The following is a 26,866-nucleotide window of genomic DNA, read 5'->3' as shown; positions in this document are numbered from 1 at the left end:
AACTACCGCAAGTCTATGCTTTGTTTGCGACAAGAAATACGTGACTAATAATTCGGCAGTCGTTTCTGCGTTACTTAATATCTGCCTTACTATAGATTCTGGGGTTAAAAGGTACAATTGACAGAATAAAAAAAACACAGTCAAGTTACATCTAACAGCGCAGCTAGCGTAACTTTCTACACAATTTTACACGCACAAAGTTTTCCTTTTATTTCTCATATCCGATGTAAATGTGAGGGACGCTGATAATAGTTACTGTGCCACAAAAAAACAACAACTCGATGGCGGCCTCCGGTCATATCTACACGCTTCTTGACTGACACTGCCTTCCAGCGTGATGCATAAGGGGAGTTTTAATACATGCCCCGTGGCCCAAAATCACTTAATCTTCTCTGCTAATTTGGTGAGTGGCTCACTGCGCTTACGTTCGCAAATAACTATATTCAAATGTTTTCTATCGTTGAATGCCGCTGCGTTTAGGACGTTCAAAAAGACGTTAAATTTACGGAAGCTATCTAATAGGTGCACGGGAGAGTCGTCGCTTAGAAAAATATAGAGAGTCCACAGGGGAACAGGAAGTAATCGTTCGAGGGCACCGAACGTCGTGCTGGACACTGATGGATTCGAGCGAATGGTTGCCCGAACGGGCGACGAGCGATACCCGCTGGAGAGCGGCCATAGAGGCAAGGCGAAATCGGCACGGAAGTTTGCGGGCTTCCGCGCTGGCCCAGGGTGCGTCAGGAGAGAACCTGGCGGCTCTGCGATCCCGTGAGGCACTGTTCGTCGCCATGGGAATCGCAGGCGAGTTGTCCCAGGGAACCGATTTCCGTCTCTTTGCTGTGCCGCTCCAAGGCGCCTCTCCGGCCCACCGTCACCGAAAGTACGCAGAGCGTGCTAGTATCTCGGCGCCAGCGGCGAATGGGGTCCGTGAAGTACCTACGCAAATCGAATCCAGGGATGAAGGATCCGTTATATTTCAGCGCACGCTGTTTAGCGTTATTTCTTTTTCCTTTCTGTCGCAGCGTAATTCTCTTTCGGAGGTATGAAGCACCAGTGATCGAAAGAGCAACGGCTAAATGGCAAACGGCTGAATTTCTCGAATGTGTCAAGAGTACGGAAACGCACGTCTAAATTAGCCGTGAAAAATAAAATAAAAAGACCTCCTTTCGTTGGTAAAGGGATGTCGGAGAGAAGAGCACCTGACAGCCATGTCTGCTTCCAGAAGCTTAAGCAGTGCCGATGAGACGGACGAGGAGTATGACGCAGCCTGTCGCGATGAACGATGAAGGTGACGCTGTATGCGTCACGCCGCCGCCAGGCACTCAGAGCGGATCGGATGGGCGACACCTAGAGCGTTAGCTGAGAAAAATCACCGTGGACTGTGATTAGGCACGTACTTTTATTACGAAGCTTTTTTTTCCCCTCCAAGATGAGCAGTTCACGGAGAAAAACTCTCGGTCGTGGTTGCTGTGAATAGGGTTCTGCCACGGATCATATTTCTTTCTTTGTGGCCGCAATAAGCAGATGAGGATCCCATCCAATAGGTGCCATCAATAGACTGTCGAGCAAATTATTTTCCTGGACGTCCGTATGTTGTTTAATGAACGTCTAGTCATTTTGCGGATTCCTTTATCCGACGGGTAGAATTTTAGACCGCACTGAGGGCTCTTACAGGATACCGATGAAGTGTTCAAATGACTTAATATTTAAAAAAAACAATATTTTACTTTTTCCTCCCTACTACACTGATTTGTTTGATCTAACAAGACATTTCATAAAAAAAGGCTCCTTCGAAGTGCGCTAATGCACGTTTCCTCATGCCAGTCACATTAGGCGCTTCTCAGTACGGTACTCGTCTTTTGCAGATCGACGCTGTAATGGTTTAAAAGCAATTTGGCGATGAAAAATGCGCACTGTGCAAGATGTATGCGAGTACCGCTGTGTGAATTTCTTGCCATTATTCACAATGAGTAGTAGACAAGTCCAGATTTCCTGGACACCACTTTTAATTGCGAGGAAACAGTGGAATATTAGAAGATGCTGTTATGAACACATTGATGGTAATGGATTAACTTTACGATGCGTAGCAAAATCTTGCTTTTAAAGTATTCCCTGCGCTCGCACCTAGTTGTTAATACTGCCATAGGAAATCTATGGGGTTCGTTTGTAACAATCAATAGCAGAAAACTGCAAGCGTCCTGAGGAGGCATCTGCGGATACATTGATTGTTATGGTGCATTAATACAATATGCCAAAAAAATTGCATCTATAAACAACTTCCCTTCAAAAAAAAAAATGCGTTCGCCCAGAATTTCTGGTTATGCTAATGCTGTTGAGGAGACGTGGTTTAATATTGCCTACGTTAGACGCGGGTCTTGTTGCACCATGCGTCAATTACGGCTCTCTCAGGAACAAATGAAGAAAGCTATACGGGATTAAATTAACTACATTGTATTAAATCAATATAATTTCACACACAAGTATAGTATGCGTGTCTGTAAACGTGCAACATCAGCACATACGTTCGCATGTACCGTCGGCGTCGAGCCGAAACACGAACAGAAAAACGTTACCGCCACCACTAGAACACAAAAATATTAGCTGCTGGAGACGAAATACAAACATGACGTGTTACCCCTTCCAGGCAGCTGTCTTCTCACAGTCTAACTGGAAATTAAATGCCCAAACCTCATTGTTTTGCTGCTCCCATTTCAACTGCCTTGTTCGAGTTCCATTCGTCGCTGACAGCACATGCATACCTAACGTGCGTGTCAAAAGGGGCTCTCGCACCAGTCACCAGAGCGGCTGGCGAACTACCTGAAGCTCCCGATGTGTTCCAGAAAGCTGAGGGCGAGCGGACACGCCCAGTACACGTTGTGCAGAACTACAGAACACATTTACCAGAAAGAATGGAATTCGGTGTTTATTTGCAAGCAGCGTTAATGAAAGAGTTGAAGAGGCACTTCTTCACGATTAAGAATGGGTGGCAGCAAAAGTTACATACAAAACGCAGTCCATGGTGAGCATCATGCAGCCGCTAATCTCTCTCCCATTGCGCTATCAAGGTCCGGTTACTTCAGCAGCGCCTTATAACGGAACAGGGGGCGCACTGCGTTACGTTAAGCGCACGTCCACAGAGAAAGGGTGAGTGCGATTGTTACTTGCTAGTTACCAGCTGGTGATATACGCAGGAGCGCAGAGTATGACGTCTTTACTCGAACAATACTTTGCAGGCGGCTCGGGACGCTTCCACTCCCTCTCTCTTTATTTATTTATTTAGAAACAGTGTCAACCCTCAGTTGGGGGTCATTACAGGGAGGGATGTTACACATAACGTTCATGCAAGAATAAAGAGCCAGATACAAAAAGAAATATGCACATGCACTACAGTGTCCTACGGATACAACACAGGATGCGATATACAGAATATAAGACACGTATTCAAATGTTCAGCCATCTGCCGCACGCACACAACAAGAAAAAAAAAACAAAAGAAAAACACTTTGCAATATCCACATGGTACAGATTTTTGTAAGGGACCTTGATTGAATTTGCCAACAATGCGGTATGAGAACTGCGAACAATTTCTGCAGGCAGCTTGTTCCACAGCTCTGTTGCTCCTGGGAAGAACGAACAACGAAAGGCATGGGTTCGGGCAAGTACGGTCGAATCGGTTCCCTATGATTTAAGCGGGAGCTCAATCTGCCTGGAGGTTTTAAGTACAAAGCTTTATTAATTTTTAGTTCACCGTGAATTATTTGAAATACCTCTTTTTACTCTCTGCTTCTTGCACCGATCTTCCAATAATTCAAGATCGCAAGACTTTAACATCGCCGAAACTGAGTCTGTCCTTTTATATTTCAAACAAATAAAGCGTGCCGCCCGGCGTTGCACCTTCTCTATTTTGGCCCACAATACTTTTTGATAGGGCGCCCATGCTACTAACGCATATTGTAGGGATGGTCAAATAAGAGATCTGTAAGCCAGTAGTTTAACATCTTTTGTTGCCCTTCCCAGTTTTGCTCTTAAAAAACCCAGCTTCTTCTCTGCCGCTGAGCACACTCTTTCTTTGTGCTTGTGCCATTTTAAATCGTGCGAATAGAAACATCAAGATATTTGAAACAAGAAACATTAACTAGATCGTAGCCTTGAATATCGTACTGAAAAGTAAAAATATTTTTTTTGCAGCGATATGCGCGCATGTGGTCTTATCAAAATTAATTCGCATTTCCCACTTATCACACCAACTCCCAAACGCCTGAAGATTTCGGTTGAGTTTAATCTGATCCTATGAACAAGTTACCGGTGCAAAAATCAAGCAGTCATCTGCAAAGACTTCTATCTGAGCAGAACTATCTAAAGCGGTTACTACATCATTGATGTAAAGCAGGAAACGTGCTGGCCCCAACACGGACCCCTGTGGTACTCCTGAGTATACATCTATAAAACCAGAATGGCAACCTTCAACGTGAACTGCCTGCTCGCGGTTAGTTAAATAATCCTCAATCCATTTTAGAACGTCGCCATATATACCAGCTTTGTACAATTTCAAAAGTAATTTACGATGGGAATCTTATCGAAGGCTTTGGCAAAATCAACGCATATAACATCCATCTGTTCACAATTGTCTATAGCTTCGGAAAAATGATGTAATATCTCGATGAGCTGTGTCACTGTGGAAAGTCCCCATCGGAACCCATGCTGGCATGTGCAAAGGAGGCCACTTGATTCTAGGAAAATAATGATATGTTTCGCTATGACGTGTTCCATAACCTTGCAGCAAACTGACGTAAGGGATACAGGACGGTAGTTATTCATTAGAGTGCGACTGCAACTTTTAAATATGAGGATAACTACAGCACAACGCCAGTCCTGTGGTACGGAATGGATGCTTAGTGATTTCTGAAAAGTGGTTACCAAATAAATTGATATCCACTCGGCATACCTTTTCAAAAAGCCAGTAGGTATCCCGTCTGGCCCAGTAGCCTTCTGGTCATCTAATTGTAGCAACTGCTGAGTAAAGTTGATAGCGTCGATGGAACTTTCCTTCATGGAACTTTCCTTCTCCTTCATGCTGCTGTGTTGCATTTATGAAAGAAAACGCACGCGAGGAGGCAGGCCTTAGCAACGAACACGTGGACATGAACGCTCACAAACAGTGGGCCCGGAAAGAGAAAAAAAAAACTGAGGAGAGAGCCCTGTTTCGTATTTTCACAGCCTAAGCACAGTAGCAGTGCCTTTGAGGGCTCAGAGTGTCTCTGTTAACGTGCTTTGGTGAGACGAGCTTATCCTGTTTTCCTGCACTGTGTTTGCGTGACATATCAACTGCACGGAATTTATTTCTGTCACCACTGGGGATTGCGAGGTACTGAGCAGGCATATTATTTCTGACATTCTCTGCCGCGGTCATGTGACAAGCTGGCCTGCTCAGGGGTCAATGTGAGCTGAAGCGTCGTTACCGCCAGCAGAGTCAAGTTCGCCACATGATAAAGTCCTTTCTTAATAATCTACAACTTACCCTGTCTTGCGCGAATTTCGACCAGTCTAGTATGGCTAATTAACGTCATCACACCACCTGATTCTGTGTTTCTCCTGTTTTCTTTTGCCTTCACTTGGTACACACTACAGGACTCTAATCAACCACTGGTTATTTGTTTTTATCACATGTCCTCCTCAAGCATATTTCTTCATCTTTGATTTCAAGCAGAGCATCATCAATAAGGCGTTGTTCTGGAACTGAAATTTGTCTATAGAGCATCCTAACGCCAATCATTTTCTTTCGCGTTGCGCGCTACGCTGTCCTAAGCTTTACTCCAAAATAATATCAGCTCTCGCTTTAATTTTTTACTTGTTAACCACGTTATTAACAGAGCATTTTTGCATTAATTTAACGTTGTAAAACATCTCATGGCGCATTTTGGCGGACGAAATCGGCTAACCAAAAAGCTCTAAATTCCTGTCATACTACCCTCCTATGACCTTTAACGTGCCCATGTATAAGCGAAAATGGCGCTGCCATTATATTACAGCTAGGCTAGAATGCCCGTATCCTATTTAAACTGTTGTAATAAAGGCAGCAGTGCGCAGAAAAACAACAGCAGTCTATTATCTTTACAACCAACGCGTTTGGGAAATCATGGTCTGTTTTTAAGCTGAACGGCTAACCACATATGGAAATGCCTCAACGTTACTGCATGTAGGGGTTCCGCCAAATATTCCAAAATCTTCGGGGCTTCTAAGGAATGCTTCAACAAAGTAACACGAACAAATATTACTGTTCTTGCTAAAAAATGTTACAGAAAATCTCGTCAAACCCGCTCGTTTATATGAGCTATTCGGCGCGTCTGTTAAGTATACCAGAACCGAAAACTCGCCTCAAGAGGAAATACTTCGCGTTACTATATTTTTTAGTGTTAACTGATGATTACACACCGAACTGTTATGCTAGCGTTGTGCATACCGACAAGACTAAAAAAAAAGGCTCTCTCGCAAGAAATAAAGCACTGTGCTACGAAAGTTTTAGTTTATCTTAGTTTCGATTTCAATGACCAGCCCTGATCTTATTCCTGCTAAACCTTTCCATAAGGTTATCGTTAATCTACCATAATCATTTACGGCACGTGTGCAGCTTTTTTACTGAACTGCATTTGCCGCACATTGTTTTGAAGTGGTCGATTGCCAAACTCGTATATCTTTGCTTAAAGTACCGCGCTAAGGCGGCGAGGTGAGGCGGCGGTCACCCACGGCAGTCGGGAATAAAGAAGCCAGACGTTTTTGTTTCCTTCCAAGTTCCCACTCAGTACTCGGGGCTCTCTTAGACACGTAGTCCAGAACGGATGAGTGCTTTGATTCGAGTTAGTTAACAGTCTAATAAATTACTGCTGTCTAGGTTGAGGGCAAAAAGGCGAGGGTCTTGAAGTATATTCAAATAAATGAAACTTAGTCGTCGAAATAATACAACAAAATACCAGGCTGTGCTTCTCTAACCTTGTGCAGCGATGTGAAATTTGGTTTTCATCACCAATTTCGCAAAGGGACCGCGTCCAGCTGACGCAGTACTTTCTTTGAACTTTTTTGTTCGCTGCAGTATATTGCACAATGGCAGTCCTGGCATAGCGCACCTCGCAACTTTCCGGTACAATGCCCTTTGGAACTTTTAAAATGTTTTCCTGTGCACACTCGGAATGCGTTCTGTCGCACACTACAAGCTTCGACAGCATTGTACGCAATTCTGTGGAATGCAGCCACAAAAGACTGGGCGAGGATACTTGGGCTTCAAATTTCACTGAATATGAGTGGGCCGCAGTTGATTGCAAACAGTCGTTGCTTGCTGTCACATGAAGAGGTCCACCGTGCGTGCTCTAGAAAACGTAAAGTGGATGCCGTGGTATCACTTCTTGATCTTTCATGGAGTTTCATGGCACCTTGGGGCAATACCAAAACACTCAGCTAGGCACTCTTATTGCTCCCTGTGCCGCACTGGACGTAGAGTTATCGCATATTCCTTCATGATGGAACACGCAGAATAAAACGCTAACACCAATGAAGCAAAGGAAGAGTTTTTGCACGCTTAAATTTAGGGGGAAAAGCACAGAGTAAATCACATTCTTGCATAAAAAGGCAACGAGATGAGAAATTGCTAAAAGGAAATGGCACGGGAACGCCACAATGAAATAATATTCGTGAAAAAATACTAACGCTAGGAGCATATGTGTGGCCCCTAGAGAACGGAATCAAAGCAATCCACAGCCGGCTCAAGAATTAATGAAAAGGAGACATTTCTTTGTGCAGGTATGTCGTAATCAAGCGAGGTGTACAAACTGGCATCATAGAACGGAGCATGCGATATTGAACAGCCATCGCGCTTCCAAAACTTGCAAACACGTGGAGGATTTTGATACTTTCAAGGTCATCTATGATCAAAAAAGAAAGCCACTGACCAGTTTAGTAATTTTTATTTTCCTCATTATTTGCGCCTTTAAAAGAGAGCTAACAAACTGTCACTCTTTTGCATGTTGTACCTGTTTGTGCGCATTATGGCATACTCAGAAATGCATGCAAAACCTAGGTGATCCTTCGCTGCGGCGCTCTTTTCTGCCTTCCAGAAGCTTTTGATCTATGGAGAAGTCGTTAATAGGTAGTAATGTAGACTGCCCAGCAATTCTGCCGCCTTTTGAGTGCTATCTCTGGGATGTGTACGCGAGGACTCAAAGCACCGACGCGTTGCAGTATGGAGTCGACGCTCATTTCCCCACGCGAAGAGGGAAATGACGACAGCAGCCACTGGTTAACAGCTTTAACTGAAAACAAAAAGCAGCTAAGCTTGTTACTGCTTTTCCCGTGACAGAGGACTGCCTTGGACGGGCGAATGCACCGGCTATGTGGCTGATAAGTAGGCGTCGAAAGGAAGGCGACGAAGGTGAGAAGTAGAGTTCAGTAACCTACGACTTCTTCCGCATGGAGGTTTCTTGTTTCTTACTGTTGGGGTCGATGAGTCAGCATGAGGTGCGTTGGACGGTGGGAACAAATACGGCGTTCCTTCGCGGTATTTGCCTATGTAGGAAGGGTGGGCGGTTGTCAACGGTTCGTCAGAAGGCCAGGGCCATTGACTTTACTAGGAAACCGAAGAGCTTCTGTCGACCGTTCACAGCCCCTTCAATGAAACCGTTGGCAGCAGGGGGGCGCAACAAAGAACCCTCTCCCTTCCCTTCTAAGGGGAGACTGCATGACAGTACTTTTCCGACTCTTCGGAATGTCGTAAGCGTGGGAACCGCGCGCGAGGTAATAACTGAGGTTGTTCTACGAAGGCGCCGGATTGACCCCTGCGGGAGGAGATTCCGAGGTCCGTCTAGTTTGTTTGTTTGATTTTACCGTAAGAGAGGGATTGGCGTGCACTACCAAGGTTGCAGGGCGGGACGCGCGATTCTAAGAGCCGATCGCCTTTGTGGAGATTGCTCTGTGCATCGCATTTTGTAAATAATTTGATTACTTTTTTATTTTCTGTTTTGGGGAAGAGTTGTTAGTATGGTCAAAATTGAAGGGGGCAGCACGCAGCAAGGAATCAATCGTGTTGAGGCTTGCTGCTATTGCATGCTTCCCGAAGGTGAGACGGACTCCCGAGGGCTTAAAACCGAGCCCAGGAGCCCAATTCGTCGTTATGGGCTAGGTTTAGATGCTCTTCATCTTCGGTTATGCCGAGGAGGGAAGATTTCCCTGTTAGCCCGCTCCATCTTGTTTGCCATTCAGTTGAAATATGATGTACATTTTGTAAATCTCTAATATTAAACTTCATTTCATTTTCTCGTTAACTCCCGCCGTCGCAAGTCGTCATTACCCCATCATCGACGGAGCATCGCAGGTGCGACTAGCCTTCGCTTCACGAAACCGTCTCGGACGGCGCACCCCTGGTGCAAGGAAAAGGACCCAGCAGAAACTTTAACCTTACTATATAAATCCCAACAGTGATACTAGTACAGCTTACAAGCAAAGAACTGGAAGTATTAACGATGCTGGTGCGGGCCCTAATAGCCGTGTTTCAGACGTCAGTATAAGCCACTTTCAGTCCAACTGCAGGTATAGTTCGGCCAGCTGTCAACGCATGCTATGTATTACTTCAGCAACGCGGCAACACCACTTTTGCTGCTGTGAGGCTGTGAGGCTTCTGGCATCATCACTGGTATGTGTGTCTCCTTTATTTACCTACAGAACACGTGTGTTGTGCAATGTCAGTGCACGTTAAAGATCCCCAGGAGATCGAAATTATTCCGGAGCCCTCCACTACGGCACCTTTTTCTTCCTTTCTTCTATCACTCCCTCCTTTATCCCTTCCCTTACGGCGTGGTTCAGATGTCCAACGATATATGAGACAGATACTGCACCATTTCCTTTCCCCAAAAACCAATTATTATTACTATTATTAACATGAGCAGTGTCCTGCAGGTAAACTTTGCCAATGGATAAACGATGAAATGTGGCTACAAAAGTTTTCTCCCAAGAAGTACGTGGTCTAGGCTAGCTGAGTAGCTACGTGGAGTGCTATCGGCCTCACCGGCGTTTTTTTTTTTTTTTTCACAGAAGCTAGCTTTGCGTGTTCATGCGCGTTGTCTATTGCTCCGCTGCACATGAACAAGAAAAAAAACGCATCCCTGCACGAAAATCCCCCTGCAGAGCGGAGCGCTTGGTTTCCTGCAGATTTCGAGGAGCATCTGATGATCTACATACTCATAATCATTATTAGAACTAAATGGCTGTCACCAAGATTACCTTCACTACAGCGCAAGAACCTCTCCCCTTGATCCCAAATTATCACTGACCTGCGCCAACCTCGGCTATCCTATCCTCGCCAACTTCACGACACGACTTCCCAATCCGACCACGCCGTCTACGTCACCACCGGCTACGTATCTTTTTTGTCACCCCTTGAGGCCACCGGTTATAATTTCTTACATCCTTAAATACCGATCCCAAGTGAATTTCTTCCCCTCTATTTCCTTTGCATAGCGCGCTGCTCTGAATAATTCAATTCCATGAGTTTTCATTGAACTCTTTTTTTTTGGCATTCGACGAGTGCGCTACCAAGAATGGGTTTAGCAAGGGGGATGGGGACGCAGTCTCTCGAGAGAGCTGAAAGGATTATAAACGAGTTAAAAGATAGTTGGCGGTTTAGCACTGCTAAACACAATATATTGCGAGAAAGCACCGATTTTTGCAGGTGGGCATTACTGCCACGTACCTCAAAGCATGACAGGTGTCTACTGACACAGGAAGCCAGTTATGCGCCTTTCCTTTCCTCGAAATCAACGGTCTAGGCTTTCTGCTGGTTTTAAGAGGGGGAAAGGCGAATACTGCCTCATATAGGTGGAAACCACCGCCTACTCACAGCGCGACTGAGCTGGCCACTGGTGGCGCTCTTGGTCAGTTTCTGCAGTGTGTCTCACACGCTTCCGTTCTCTGTTGTTGGCGGTGCTGGCGCTCTTCCTCGGTTTCACGTGGCCGGGCTTCACACATACCGACCCCTTAAACCCGGGCAGTGCGGCCAGAAGTGCTTACGCACCAAGCTCAGCTGAGCATGGTTTAGAGAATTCGTCCCGACGGCGTAGATGGATCCGGCCGACTCGCTCCGTCCGTAGCGAGAGCTGCAATGCGAATGCTTGGTGGCTAGGTCAGATGGTTGGGTTATGGGTGGGGTATTTGGCTGCCCTCTAGGGGAACACTGCACAGCACCTAGAAGAAGGGATTGGGAGTAAGGGGGAGGGAGGGTTGGGAATTGGCTTGAAGCGCTTGGGGCAAGGGTGAACGCCGGAGATAGTCTAAAGCACCTTGAACAGGCCCGTGATGTTTAGAAAATTTACAAGGCTTTGCAGCGCCTGAAGTCGTTGCTTGTTGGGGTACAGTATTTGGGTATCTGTGTCGGTAGGGAGTCCCAGGTTGCGGTATGTACTAAAGAGCGCGGCTCTCTCTGCGTGGTAAGCGGGGCAGGCGTATCATAAGGAGGTGTCCAAGAGCGACGCCGGCTCTTTTCTCCAGCAAACGGCGAGTCGCGTGGTTAGTTACGCGGCCACATCTGCCAAGGCAGCGGTCGGCGCGGCGGCGCCGAGTGACTTGGTATGCCACGTGGCTGCCACACCGCCACCGCTCCTCCACTTGAAGGTCAAATTGGGGCGCCGATGACCTTGGCTTGACTAGGCCAGTAAACCTTTCGCTTTAAAAAAATTATCTGGACTAGCTCGGCTAGTCCAGGGTATACAACGCGAAAGAAGTCGGCGTTCACTGTGTTCATTGGCGTTGGCGTTGACAATGTTCTAGACGGCGATGGCTGTGAGCAAAGGAAGGGCGTCTAACTGGCTCCCTGGATATGCGGACGCCTCATTCGTGCCTTGATACATGTGGCGGTGGTGAGAGAGGGATGCGGCCTTTAGCGCTGACAGCGTTATGGCTGACGTGCGTTACTGCAGCAATAGCTAGCACGCAGCGTTCATTTGGTGATCAATCTCTCGCGATCAACCATTAACTGCATGCCACCTCCCAGGGTGGCAGGGAGGGCGCGCTGCCTATTCAGTGTGCGGAACGCAATCAAAGCAGGCTTTTGCAGTTGGGCACCAACGCCACGTACATGAAAGCGAAATTGAGGTCTCCACTGACCCACGGAGTCGGTTGTGCGCATTTCCTTTCGTGAAAATGAACGGCCTTTGCAAAGTTGTCAACACGCCCGTGTGCTGTGCGATGTCAGTGCACGTTAGAGATCCCCAGGTGGTCGAAATTATTCCGGAGCCCTCCACTACGGCACCTCTTCTTCCTTCCTTCTTTCACTCCCTCCTTTATCCCTTCCCTTACGGCGCGGTTCAGGTGTCCAACGATATATGAGACAGATACTGCGCCATTTCCTTCCTCAAAACCAATTATTATTATGATTATCGGTTACAGTGAACAGCTCGGTGCTACTAGTGGTGCATGCGCAGTAGTGACTAGGGAGCGAGAGAGAGAAAGAGAATTATCCACGGCGAGGCGCGCGTTGTGACATGTGCCTCCTCGGAGTACCGCCACGGCGAAATCGCAAGTTCGCGGCCAGTAATAATAATAATAATAATAATAATAATAATAATAATAATAATAATAATAATAATAATAATAATAATAATAATAATAATAATAATAATAATAATAATTGGTTTTGGGGGAAAGGAACTGGCGCAGTATCTCTCTCATATATCGTTGGAAACCTGAACCGCGCCGTGAAAGAAGGGAGTAAGCAGGGGGTGAAAGAAGAAAGCTCAGTAAAGCTTTCGCTTTAAAATTACCGGTCTAATCTGTGCTACGTGTAGATTACTCCACTGCAGGAAAGCATGCATGTTTAGCCGTGTTCTGTTGCAATAAACGAAGTACAGTTTTGTTTTCGAAGGTTTTGCCCTCGCGCCTCTTCAGTCCTGAAACGTTGCGCCTCACGCTTCCTTGGGAGATCGCGCTGTCTTTCCTCTTCCGTGGTCAGTGTTTTTGCCTGGCACATCTGAAGGCGATTACGTTCTCGTCGATAGCGTTCTCTGCGATCGGCAGCAGTACTCGTGGAAGCTTCCGCCGATGACGGCGCCATTATGTGAGGTCAGAGCGTCTTAAAAACAAAGTTAGCGGATGACGAGTGAGATATCCAAAACGGAAAAAAAAAGCATACAGCCGGTTTGCCTAGTTAATCAAATTTGAAGGACGTGCGCTGGAACTGCTTACCCCTGCTATACTTTTATAAGCAACGCAAAGACCACCGGTGTTCTATGAGTCCACTCCGCCTTCTCATCGGCTAAAACGCGCGACGCGGCGTCGCCACCGTCTTTGCACCTCAAGCTCACAGAGAGAGAGAGCAGAGGGGCGGCTTGCACGAAAGAGATAAGACAGTCTTATTTCCAGTCTAATCTTATTCTATGTGTAAAACCTCTCTTGGGTTTGAGAAAAGAAAAAGCGCATGGTTGGCTCACTTTGTCGGTGGACACGTTCAGTGCGCCACGAAGCCGACTAAAACGCTGAGTTACGAAGCTTTTAGTCGGCGTTCGTGGTGCGCTTGAGGCGTCCACCGACAAATTGAACTAGCTATGCGCCTTTCCTTTTCTAAAAACCCAGTATAATCTCATTTGCGGTGTAAAACCCCTCTCGGTTTTGAGAAAAGGAAAGGCGCATAGCTAGGCACTTGGCGCCGGGCGCACGCGCTAGAATGTCTTCCAGACTAGCAATCTTGGGCCTTCGAAATGTCTTATAGGTAGTAATTAAATAAAAACCGTTCGGCAGTTAGTACGTACGGCTTCACTTGGCGATATTTGAACAAAAACAACACACGAGAATGTTTAAAAGTCCTCTGAGCCAAAGTAGGGTACCTATGGATGTCCTGTAGCCTTGGTGGACGGAACCGTGACTGACAAGGGGAGTTGAAAATGTATAGCCGTTAAATCCATTCCTGCATTTAACAAACTCGCAAAATGAGCCTGTAAATCAATAAGAGGGCTTAGTCGGGCTGGTTGGTGCATATCTGTTGTCCTCTTATGATAGTCTAATGCACGGTTCCGGCCGAGACCGCCCTTCCAGAAGGATAATTCCGACCCTCCTAACGCTAGGCTGCGTATACGCAGCTTCACAAGTTCAACCTCGAGAATGTTGTGCTCTGCCGCAACGTTTACTGCCCTGACGGCACTCACTGTGTTCCAGTGGTGCCCCGTTAGCTTCGCTACCGTATCTTGGAGGCCACCCACGATGACGCTACGCCCTGTCACTTAGGTTTACACAAAAACTATGACCATGTGAAAAGCCATTTCTTGTGGCTTGCTCTTTCCTCAAGAGTGGCTAGATACGCCGCCTCTTTCCAGCTCTGCCTGCGTCGGAAAACGTCGACTTCAGCTACTGCCGTGCATCTTCAGCCTCTACATGTTCCGCCACGCCGTTCACCGTCGTCGGCATCTACTTGTATGACCCACTTCCTCTCTCTACGCGCTGTAATCGTTGGATAGTCGCCGCCACCGACCATCTGACACGATACGAAACGACCGCCGCCTTCATGGAACGAGGCAGCGCAAAGAAACGGGGACGAATATTTAGAAACATGGACGACAGGACCTATCTTTTCACCTATCTGTAAGCGACTTCATGCTTCTCGCCTGGATATACTCATTGTCATCGCTTGGGCTGTTCGCTCGGGGCGCGTCTCTGGCTGCGGGTTCAAGTAAACCTGGTCGGCAAAGTCCTGCCTTACTATAAAGTATACATACCAGGTGTTTCAGAGAAGACAAAAAATTTGCAAACATAGGCTTTTGGGGTAAAAATATGGCTCTTGCAGCGTAGTATTACAAATGTTAGCGGACACCTGAAAGCTGGTAAATTGTATTAAGTAGTAAGCTGGTTAACTAAATTCTGATAACTAACTTTTTAAATATGACAGATAGGCAACTGGTGGCGATTAGTGATTTGTAGCCGGTAGTTAACAATGACCATATAAGTTTTAAAATTTTGAAAATGAGACTGCCTTCGCCGCTGTGGCTCGACATAATTTGACTGCATCGTGCGAAAATACATGCGCTTTCGAAAGCACGAAGGAAAAGCAACCCCTCCAGTGCAAGTAACTAGTTGAAAAAGCCAAAATACCGCAGCGGTGGCCGAGTGGTTGGGCATCCGCCTCGCATGCGGGAGGTGTGGGGTTCGATCCCCAGTGCCGCCGGGTACCCACCGTTGATACAATGGGTACAAGCTTTCCCCTTGCCTGGTGCTCGGCTTTTCAGGGCTGAAGTGCTTGGAAAATGTGCATTTGATCCCACCTTGAGTTATCGAAAATACCTTGTGCCATGGCGCTCTTTGGCCATAGATGTCCTTGCGCCATAAAAAACCGTAATCATTTTGAAAAGGCCAAATTTTGTCGAGCCACACCACCAAGGGCTATCGCGTTTTCGATTCTAAAAACTTATATGGCTATTACTAACGACCGCCGACAAATATCTTATTGTAACTATAGGCGGCTAACTACTAGTTAAATATTAAAAATTAGTTAACAAGCTTCCTACTTAAGACGATTCGCCGGTGTGCTGGTGTCCGCCAAAACTGGTAATACTATGCTGCAAAAGCTATATTTTTATCCCCAAAAGCCTATTTTTGAAAAATTTTTGAAAGTGTTCGCTGAAACACCTGGCAGGTTGCCCTCTTGCCACTGTCCACCAAGAGAGGAGGCAGTTCGATTAATGATTGATCGCGAGAGGTTGGTCGGGATGTGTAAGCTGGGACTCATAACCTGCACCGGTGGCAGCACCTGCCATCGCAGGGCAGTGCCGCATCATTTAACCGCTGCACTACTGCGCCAGGAGTGGTATGAGAGCTCCAGGGTATAAGAATGTAAAGTAGAAAATGACCAATTCCGCATATTACAGCATTAACCCGTCATCGTCATCCGAACAACTTCCATCCATGAACAATGGATCCGAACACCAGCATCCAAGTGAAAACCGTAGTGCTAGCGCCCCTAATTCGCATTTGGCCCAACTACGCAAGTCGACCGTCATTATTTTTTCAGCGTTTGCTGTTAATGCGAAGGTTGCTTGAAAAATCAATGTTTGTCGTCGTAGTAGTAAAAAGCGTCCGTGCAGCCGAAAGTGATCGCAACAAAACGGCCAGTGCGGCGGGGGACATGCGGGTATGGAGGCCGCGGGACACCCCACACTGCACACTATCCGACGGGGAGCGAACATGTGATCACCCCGTGCACATAGCCCGTGCCTTGCGTCTCGCGCTAACTTTCCCAAAACAAACAGAGCGAAGGTTACCTAGAAATACGCGTTTACTTAGTTCCGTACTCATTTCGCGTCCGTACAGCTCAACGTGGCCGGGGGGGGGTGCGCAGGGACTTCGCGCGAGCATGCCGCACGGGCTGCCCCTTTCTGTGCGTAAGCTCGTCCCGTCCAGCCTACGAGCATCTTCCCTGCCCTAGCATGGCGAACGTTCGCTCGTAACCTTGCTGGAGAGCCAGATGACTTCGATTCCTTAGCGTATTTTGTTGCTAGCTGGCGCTATTGTTGTTGCAGAAATAAATGCCTTGCTTGTGGCAGCCAGTGCGTCGTTCCTTTGTTTCCTTTAGAGAAGGGCCTGCCGTGGTTGGCGTGCGCTCGGTAGCGCTCGCGATCACGGGGTGGGGTTGGCGATTCAGAACTGTGTCAGCCGCGGTTAAGCTGGGAAAAGCGTATTTATGCCCCATTTTCAACCACACAAGCCATAGAAAAGCTAAGAGCACGGCGAAGGATGAAAGCAGGGCACTAAAGAAGGGAGGGCGAGAAGGGCGGGAATAACAAGGCGGGAGAGGAGGTAGCGGTGGAAGAGAGAAAGCCGGAAGCGTAAGGTGGAAAGTGGAGGACGAGGGTAAGGGTTGCACTGTGTTGCTTTTCATCACTGAGGAGCGTTCGCTCCGTGCGATAGTTTATAGAGGCCTTGTGGGACAAAGCGGCTGTGCTGTGCCTTGTGTAGCTTAAGCGTCGTCGAAGTTTTCTGCCTCGATATATCGCAAAATGAAGCTGCGCTCAAATTTCGCACTTAGGAGTACTGTAACCATCGGTTAATTTTTTTGTGACGCGGATTCTAAAGCGCGGTCGACGCGGTGAACGAGTGGCAGGAGTCCGTCCTTATCTCCGGATCTCCGCATAGTTTTTATCCGATAATCTTTTTTGCGGCTCTCTTAAACAGAAATGGCGCGTGAAAGTCATATGTTGAGGTACTTTTCGTCGTAAACTTCTCATCTTTCCGGATACTGCGGAATCGTTTCCCATGTTACATTCCTGTTCTTTCGGTTTTTCCCTTACCTGCTCACAAAGTCCACCCTCGCGTTACAAACGTGTATTTTTTTCCCCTGTTTGGCGCCCGCAAATTGGACCCTCGCGTTAAAATTGTGGCTACATTACATTCGGGTAAATACGGTACAATCCAATATATTTGAATCACGCATTGACTACTGCCATTTGGTCTAAGCCACTGCATCAAGGACAAATAAGGTGATCGCGTTTAAAAAAAAAAGCTATAAGAATAAAACTGGAGCCAGATTTGGACTTCCCACTAAAGAACATTTTCTGCAATATAAAGTTATTCGTATTAGCTTACTTCTAGAACATATTTATTACACAATCTATAGTTCTCTCCTTCCGTATATACCGAGTTTATGATGTTCCTTGCCAAATTAAAACCCAAAAAGAAATATATTTTTACTCGGTGCACTGATAAATGGATACCACTATGCACACGAACGAACTACCAACTACTGAGCGGAAGAATTTTTTGGTACAAACTGCAAGTCTTACACCCAAAAAAACAGTTATACCTACTCGTAGTGCTGAATTATGGCATACTCCGCATTTCCGCACAGTCTACAAATTTCAGTCATTGCAGCACAATTTCCCACAAATACTCAATCAACATCAATATGCCAAGATAATTTCATTTAAACAGCTTCAAGAATCCTTTTCGAAACTATAAGTAGTCGCGTTTCCGATATATGTTTGCTTCACTGACCTATTATTTCTCGTACCTGTATGCTATCATGATTTCAGTTATGATTGTACAAATCGACAGTTTTATTCAAATATGTGTATATGATGTATTCTTGGGTTATTTCTGATAATATTTAGAAACAAAGGTTGTTTGTGTTTTGAATACTACTCGAAGTTAATATTGTATAGTATCTGCTATTCTAGATCTTTCCATTGTTTCTCTTAACTATTGTTAATAACTATGTCGGCACTGCACTGTAGAGGTTGTCTGGGCCATGTCAAGCTGTGATTTCACAGCTTTTAGCCCGAATATCCTTCCAAACTTCTGGTAAAATAAAATGAATTAAATTGAATTGAATTGAACTGTGGAGGAGAGGGGCGCTTCAACTTTCGAAATCTAACGCCGTTAATAAATGTAGCAGTTATAAAACGACATTTTTCCGTCACCTATTACAGCCCACATGTTACATTTCGTTAAAAAAATCGAGCAACCTGAGGACTGATTTTCACGTTGATTATGTTTCTGCCTGTGACTTTTTTTTCGGTTTCGAAGGTTGGTTTCCTGATTTTTAACGTATTTTTTGTTGACATGAAAATCGCGCAGTTCACTCTAAGTTTTGTGTGATGTATCGCTGCATGTGCCTATGTTGACAGTTATTGAGTTTTTTTTTTTAAGGATGTACTTTTGTGCTCGGTCTTCAAGTTGCGTACTTATCGCTTTTCTTCTGTGGTCCATCACCCATTCAAAACCGAAAACCGTTGTTGATCCATTTATGGAGCAGAAAAATAAGTGAGACGTTTACTTCCTCATTAACACCAGCCGAACTAAAGGGGACGATAGCAAATTAAGACGGCACCGTTGCTGCTTCTGTACGTTGAAGCATAAAAAGGAATTTTTATTAAAAATATCACCCGTATCATTTCTTCACCAACGGCAAGATGAAATATGTTTAGAGTTCCGTATGCTGCTAGCTTTTTCCGACTAAACCAGAACGAATGGCGCAAGCCACGCTTGCCTTGGCATCGCGAATCAATACTTGCAAATTTATAGTTTATTCCCTTCCTTATACTTAGAGTTGTGCGCGTTAGTGGTATCACTCTGTGCGTTCTTAGGAACATTTAATTTTGTTTTCCCTAAATAGGCATACTTGTTAGTACCATACTGCCACATTCTTCCTTTTCTCCAGGCTAATGAATGCGAGTAATTCATATAATTTCCAGTATGTTTTAAATCTGCCAATAGTTAAGATTCATGTAGCTACTCAGTAACATTTAGGCAAGGTGTACGGCACAAAGTGCTCTTATAAACTCTGTCATGGTGGAGTGTACACTGAGAATTAACAATGCGTCAAATTGTTAAATGGGCCACGAACCGATTCCTATTTGTTTAAACCATACCATCATCGCGCTCACAAGCAGTATTAAAGATAGAAAATAGCGGGCTGATTGGAGAAGCAACCGCTGCAGCTTATGAGAACGTTATGGCACTGCTGAACAACACCAATCTAATCAAGATCCCCGCAGAAGCAATAAAATTGCAGGCCTTTGCTTGTTTATAAAAGCGATGCGCTGACTTCACCTCGACTGAAAGATATGACAATGCGTAAATGTGATTTCCCTAAATTTTAAGAAATTCTGCTGCTCGCCGCAAAACATTCCACGAACAAACGACCGAAACTAGGGCACCTTACCGCAGGCGTCGGCGTGCATTCTTCATGAAAGCACAGATCTACCTGCTCCATAGCAGTAACGTAAGCAAAGGCAAGGAAGACGCTCACTGAAAAACTGGGTCGCAACCGGCTAGCTGCACTGCTTGGGTTGTTTACGTATAGCAAGAACCATGTCGTGGCAGGCATTACGAATAACGCGGCGAATACCACTCAAGACTGCAAGAAGAAAGAAAGCTTAATTTCCTGTAACTTTACTAAGTTACAGCACGGTTGAGTGCCTTCGAGACTCTTTAGCAATAACGTCTTCGAAACAGTTTGTGCTGGGCTAAGCGTTGTCATGACGACATCAGTTAGGCACGTACGATCGCAAACCATGAGCCACACAAGCGTGAGCTCTCTCCCAGATTAGAAAATTCCGATAGATTGCTTTTTTTGCTTCCGAATACTGCTGCGAAAGAAATGCGAATTCACTCTTTGCTGGCCAGTTTGAATGACAGCTGGGGAAGTCCGCAGGCTGCAGCAGAGTGATAAGAAGAATACCACTAGTCATGTGAAATTGTGCTCTCCAACATTTTTCCACTTTAGCCGTGTTGAAACCAGACTTGACGACATGTAAATGCTTGGTAAAATTGTTCTTCTTTTCCTCGTTCCCTGAAAAGGGGGTGCGTAGATATGAAGTGGAATTGCCACTGAGTGTTTGGAGCATAATCTTTTTTTTTTCGTGTTGGGGAACGGCGGACAGGAAATGCGAGAAAGAGGGACGCGTAAGAATCTCGCCTTTTATACATTTCTTTTTCATTTTCAGAGGTGAAATTGTGGGGGGGGGGGGGGGGGGGGGAGGGGGGGGGCGTCACCACTTACATCAAGGGAAATAGCTCTTCTCGTGCGCTTGGCCTCTACGTAAGCTGTTCGCAAAGAACAGAATAACATATTTCTCCACTTGGTCAGACGCCCTTGTGACATGTACCCGATTTTTAGTTCAAAGATGCTGAACAGCGCGAATGAGAGAAATCTGCGCAAAGGACGCGGCGTGGGTCACCACGTTGGGCTGAAACTTGGGCCGCATTGCACGGAATTGAAAGAACCAATAGAAACGTTGGACTGAGATGCTCGCCGGTAATATATCAAACAATGGTGCTTTTAATTTATCACCAAATTACAGGAAATATAAATATTCTCTTTATGAAATCTGAAAGCTCCTAACCTAGTAGCTAGATTTCTGGTGGTCTAAAGCCCTTCAGAGGCAATTATGAGACAATCATTCATGTGTTCTGGGTCGTACCAGAGTCGGTATCCCTGAAACCAGCTCCAGAAGCAGGTGAGGCAGGAGAGAAACCCACTGACGAACAGGTGAGCTGCTCTTGGAGCGCCCTGCTCCTGTTCGAGGTACGTTAGCGCCCGCAGCCAAGCCAGTGTGAAGGCCAGCACGTCCCCCGTGGATGCCACCAGGTTCAACAGCAGCAGTACGACGTCCTCACGGGACTCCACCGATACCAGCCACTGCAGCAAAGGCTGGAGACAACAGTGCGGTGCCCTCCCGCTGTAGTACATGCGTTTCTCAGAAGAGGGTTATATAGTGCTGCAAATGAAAGAGGCTCTGCTGCAGATTACTTCGCCCGTACATGGTCATTCACTGCTTTAGTACTCATCTGCGCCCCCAAGAAATGACCGGACAAGCAAAGGTGAACAACCAACATCGATAAAGCCGTAATTTCACACTGAGGTTAGCGTAACGTAAAAAGTCGAGGGGGAGCAAGAAAAAGGGGACAGCTTTTTTTTTAAATAAAGTTTTGTAATACATTCTTAGAGCTTAGTACCCAGTCTAAAATGACAACAGAGTCGGTCACAAAGTACCGCAAAAGTTTTCTGTGGTTAGGTCACAACTAAAGAACGTTCTGTGCTAGTAAACTGCTGCTCTCGTAGCAACAGAGGCTGTTTTGTCGGGAAGAAAGCCAACTGCGTTATTGTACACGAGGCGCTATCGCTAGGGCAAGAATTTTCGCAATTACAAGCACTTCTGTCTTTTCTGTAAGTTCGCGTACCAGAATACTACCGGGATATCTGTTGTGGCGACCAATAAAATACCGTCTCTGAGACGCAATGCACAAGTATCAGTGCTTTCTTTTATTGTTGAAAGGAGCTCTGGAAGCGCAGCGCAGTTGAATGCTTTCCCCACTAAGAAAATAGTAATTTTTCACTATCTCGTCTCATGTGAAAATCTTCCGTCAGAATCGTTGACACGTCGTTCAAAAAATATTAGTGAATTCCCCAAACTCTTTAACTGCTTGATAGTGATCAGGAGGTTAAGAAAGGAGACAAGGAAGCCCAAATCGAAGTACTTCTAAGTGATCAAGCGTTATGACATCGCGAAATTTTGGATTTTTTATTACCCTGCCTTTGAATGACGTCGTAGTTCGTATCTTGTCTTCAACCCACCCTTCACTACCCTTGAAAAAAAAACTTCCCGAGCGATTGCCTGTCATAAATGAATACTGAGAACCAATTGAAATTTGGATGTGCCTATAGATTGCTGCGTGCAAATCACATAGAGACCACTATAACCGAAAACATAACATATATAAGCCAGCTAGGAAAGAACAAGAAACAAAATATAAGTGCAAGTAAAAGGCGATATGTCGACACAGTTAATTATTTAATGCAGACAGGTCCGCCATCATAAAAAGGACATAAGCGGCGACAGGGGCTCAAGAAATATAGCGCGCTGATCTAAGAATAACCTTTCCTCAACGACGCCTCTTGGCCATCCAATGCCGAGTGTAGTGTAATAGACGGGCATAGACGGGCGTAGCGGGAAAAACCTGTGCTAACAATTTCCTTACTATTACAAAAAAGGTCTTGTTATTTGGGTTCCCCATATTCGACTTCTTTTGCCTAGAGTTCATAACAATATCTATCGCCCTTTTAAACATGCCGATACGGTGACGGAAAAAGCTTATAGGGGGATAAATTTTCTCTAGGTTGCTTACGAGAAATTTACAAAGGCGGCTGCTAATATAATAATATCAACGTTAGTATTCCACCAACCTACTAGATGGGCTGGTTTTTAGGAAGACTATTCGGCAAAAAGTTAACATCTCGCGATCGCTCAGGTTTCATAGGATTGCGCGTAAAATAACCACTTTCTGTATAAGGTCTCTATTCATTCTGAAAACGTCTTCGATTGAGGGTAAAATATTAACACGCGTCCATCAAAAACACCACGAATTTCAGCGCTATGTAGACGCTTAACCTACCATCCCTGAGATGTCACCATTGAGTGAGGGATTAAGCGTGAAGCCACGAGTGACATTCACGACATGTTTGAGCGTGTCGCCAAGCGAACGTGCGAAACCGAACTAGTTGTGCTTGAAATTATGTTCAAACGCCCCATTCGCTTTCGCGGGCGCGTAATTCCCAGTCCTGTCATCTTGTCGGCATCGCAAGATAGTTCCTCAGGATCCCTTCGAAACCTTTTCTCCGCTTCAGGAACGCGCAACTCGGGATCTTCATGCATTCGTCGCTTGCTCTCGCGTTCGTGGCGACGTTCTCGAAGTTATTCCGAGCACTGCTTTTGGGGGACCATCTCCCGTGTGACGTTAGCGCGTGTTTGCATGAGGGCACGCACATGAGTCAAGTGCTACGCGCCCCACACGCCATGACTCTGGGACGTCAGAGAAAATCAGGTCTCTGAACGACCTGAAGCTGTTCGCCTTTTTTAGCGTTGCAAAATCGAAAATAGGGCGGGGAGGATGCATACGTAATAATGATGTCAAACATGTACAAATACCGCACAACGACTATATTTCTTTACGAGCTAGAAAAGTGGAAAAAAGAAAGTAATATCGAGAGGGGTGTTGGGCATAGACGCAAAGCCTCATCGCTGTTATCTGCTGTGTGTCTGCTACGATAGCGTTGATTGGGAGCGATGCAGCTTAAGAAAGAGTTATTAGAGAACATGTGAGAAACCTCTGATCTTCTGATGACATCATGATGTCGAGAAACTAAGGACAGGTACGGGAGCAAATGATTGCGGACCAAAAGAAGTAATGTATGTAGAACACTGCTCCTCAGATAATGTGAAGAACCTTCTCAGCATTTTGGCGAAGAACACCAGCTAAACAAAAGTAACATGATAATACACCTGCTCACAAGCATTGTGAAAGTGCGTCTAACAGGGATTCAGGGCCAAGTAACCAGGGCACATCCGGACCATGACAAAAAAGAAATTGCAGGAGGATTGGAATGAATTGCCTTGCATTTCACAAGAGCACAACAGTGTGGGCGATCAGTGTGTCCGTTGCTTCAACGGCAGAATCCTTTCCAATTGGTTTTCAAGCGCGCCGCTTGTCGTCCCCACTGCGCTTCCGGGAACCGACGTGTCGTGAGTTGCAACTCATTTGAGAGCGCGATGGTACCTGCTCCCGTTCATTGAGTGCTCCGGATCTGGACTAAAATTTGTGTACAATTTTTTTGCGAAAAAACAAGTGCGTCATTGTAAATCCACGCACCAAAAAAAAGTACGTAGATTGCACCGTTGTATGTCATACCTTGGGTAAAGAAGAAAGAAAGATGATCAATGTCTCGCCGAACTTTGACGAGTAAGAATGTGGGGTGCGCCGCTCAATCTCTCGCTCCTTTTTTTTAGTGTTTTATTGGCTGATGCGTAGTCCACCTTTTTTTTGCCTATGTAAAATGACTCAGGAGTTTTGTCACTGCGACTGTTTTCCTGCCCTAAGATTATGCAATGTTTCTTCCAATAACGACCATCTTTTTTAGGAAATTAATTAGCCTAGGTCTTTCACAAAGCATATATAGGAGCACCACATCTCAACATGCTTTTGTGAAAAGTTAGGAGCAGGAGATTCAATGGCGCAGCCTGGGTGTTTAATTGCTAAAAACTTGGCGACGAGATTGCAGTGATTCAAGCTTTCTTTTTTTTGCCTTCTTACGCGTTCACTCATAACGCGGGTCTACAAAAAAACTAATCAGTTGCTCTCCGCTACTCTTTTGTCCCCTTCACTAGTCTGGTTGTCTCCTGGTTGGAACGAACCCACATGGTCACAAATTAGAAGCACACGAAGAAAGCTCGAAATCAGGCTAAGAATAGCGCAACGATTGATGGAGAGGAGAATGAGAGGCGTAACGCTAAGAAACAAGAACAGGGCACTGAGGTGGAGAGATGGAACTCTAGTTTATAGCACCCTAGCTGAAATAAAGAGCAGGAAATGCTCTAGTGCAGTAGAAGTAATTCGCAGAACGGGCCGCCTCCTGCACTGAGAGAGCGCACCCGAAAGGAATGAAAACATAGCCCAGGGCAGCGCAGTCTCGGACTGAGTGGTGAGGTCAGGAAGTTAGCTGAGACAGCGAGGAGGCCATGGGCGGCGCCAGGCGGGCATAATCGTAGATCAGGGGATAAGGTATTGATCTTGTAGTTGACTTAACCTGGGTGATAAGGACGGTGGGGTGAGCTAGCGCAGAATTACGTGCGCAGATTTGAGCATCCGCACGAACAGCCGACGTGATAGGAAGTTTAAGGAGAACGCGAGTCGCTGGTGAACAAAGCAATCTTAGCGCATAACGTGAAAAATGACAAGCACTGTTCCGTGTCCTCGCACTCTAACCAAGGCTGCAGGATTCGATTTTAGGTTACACGCAATTCGGGGACAAAATTAACTTCATTCGCGACTTCATTCGCACTCAATAAACTTCTGACGCCGGGTGTATGCATAGCGTTTGCGTTTTTCACTTTCAGCAAGTGGGCTGCGTTTGGTGGGACTTGAGCAGTGCTGTAAAGCGGGCAACAAGCGCTATGGGCTGCCAAACGTATTTCAAGCATTGCTGAGCCGGTGCAATTACTATCGACACCTTGTTCGACTGTTCGAAAAACCGTGTCTATGTAGCAGTTGTGTAAAGCCATGCGGTAGAGATCTGAAAAAAAAATCGCATATGAAGCCTTTGTGAAAATTATACCCCTCACGCGCTTTGCTGCTAAGTCATGTTGGAGGGCTCTTGTAGCACCCAAAGAGTAAGTTTTCGATAGATGTGGTGAGAGTTTGCCACATTTTCGAGAAGTCTGTTACGCTGGCGATGCAATATCAACCACGCTGTATGGCCCAAGAAGGAAACTTGGGTGGGCTGTACATTTGTGAGTAAGGTTGCACTTCTGTCAGGTTTCCAGCATGGCGCACTACAGGCGTTAAGGCCCGGGGGGGGGGGGGGGTAGCACTGTCTGGGCGCACAAGCTTGCAGTCAAGCATGTGTCAGTAGCCGGCTGCCGAACGAAGTCCAACGTTGCGCCATGGTCATGTGATGTGGAGAGTGGCGAGCACGTGCGCATTATTTCCGTTTCGCAACTGTAAGGGAAGACGGCTCAGCTCACTTCTATCAGTATAGCGCGCGGGCGAGGCCGACCACGGAAGAAAAGAAAGCAGATAGCAGATACTCGTTAATCCGTCAAAGATCACTTACTTTCGATCGTAATTTATTGACGTTTCGCCCGGCAGGCGCAAGGTTTTAACGATCTTGCGAAAGCAGAGAAAGCAGGAGCCGGCCAGGCTGACGCAATGTGACGTTCGCGCTGGTGCGGCCTCAAGCGCCGCTCCCGCGCTCCTTGCTCGCGGGCGGGGGAGTCGCTGAGCACGTGCGGCACATCAATCGAGAGCGGCACAGTGACGCCGGCCCGTAGCCAAGAGCAGACGCGCCATTTCTTATCGAAATCGATGCGGTGCGCACAATGGCGCTCTAAGGGGGCAAGGGACCCGGCACTTCCAAAAAGCGTCCGAGCCGTACTTTTTGCGGGCCACGGCTTCTTTCGACGCGTTTGACCGGAGGAAGGAAGCACTCAGTTTGTAGGTGTGTTTGCTTCGGGGACGTTTGCGTCGAGAAAAGGGAGGCACTCTTGAGTCGGCCGTGACAAAAGCTACGGCGTCAGCAATGGTTTCCAGGCTCCCCCCCCCGCCTTTTCCCCACTGTGTGCAGCTTCTGGCGCGCCGGCCATTGTGACGCCGGTTGCCGGACAGCCTCAGCGGACGCAGCCGCGCATCCTGCGTGCTCTGCGTTCTCTCTGCTGGGACGCCGCGGTTCGATACCTCGGCCGTGTCGCAAGTCCGCCTCCTTTGTTCTCTAGAATAAACAAGTGTTCGAGCAGCTCGGGACTCGAGCAAAGGAAAGCAAAAACCAGAGAAAAAAGCGCGTTGGCGAAATAACGGC

At 46.3% G+C, this 26,866-nt stretch overlaps 1 protein-coding gene and 1 long non-coding RNA gene across 5 annotated transcripts in view; one reads left to right on the top strand and one right to left on the bottom strand.

Moving 5' to 3' along the window:
* The window catches only part of LOC144114188 (uncharacterized), a 139,093-nt gene that overhangs the window by 58,343 nt on the left and 53,884 nt on the right, over window positions 1–26,866 (top strand). For 2 of the 3 annotated variants that reach the window (XR_013310969.1, XR_013310970.1), the window contains one exon: window positions 8,348–8,419. This is a non-coding gene — a long non-coding RNA (uncharacterized LOC144114188). Of the gene's footprint in view, window positions 1–1,865; window positions 1,930–8,347; window positions 8,420–26,866 lie in introns of those variants that run through there. The other variant, XR_013310971.1, reaches the window with a different exon arrangement.
* The window catches only part of LOC144114187 (uncharacterized), a 33,954-nt gene continuing 7,272 nt past the window's right edge, over window positions 185–26,866 (bottom strand). Inside the window, exons 3-5 of one of the 2 annotated variants that reach the window (XM_077647764.1) lie at window positions 20,940–21,169; window positions 4,946–5,077; window positions 185–936 (exon numbers count right to left, since the gene is read on the bottom strand). In XM_077647764.1, coding sequence (XP_077503890.1) covers window positions 738–936; window positions 4,946–5,077; window positions 20,940–21,169 — 561 coding nt within the window. In that variant the 3' untranslated portion in view covers window positions 185–737. The remainder of the gene's footprint in view (window positions 937–4,945; window positions 5,078–20,939; window positions 21,170–26,866) is intronic. The other variant, XM_077647765.1, reaches the window with a different exon arrangement.

This window comes from Amblyomma americanum, chromosome 1, assembly GCF_052857255.1.
Source record: "Amblyomma americanum isolate KBUSLIRL-KWMA chromosome 1, ASM5285725v1, whole genome shotgun sequence".
Classification (NCBI taxonomy): Eukaryota; Metazoa; Arthropoda; class Arachnida; order Ixodida; family Ixodidae; genus Amblyomma; species Amblyomma americanum.
The sequence above is the reverse complement of the archived record's forward strand: the minus strand, read 5'-3'. Positions and strand labels throughout refer to the sequence as shown.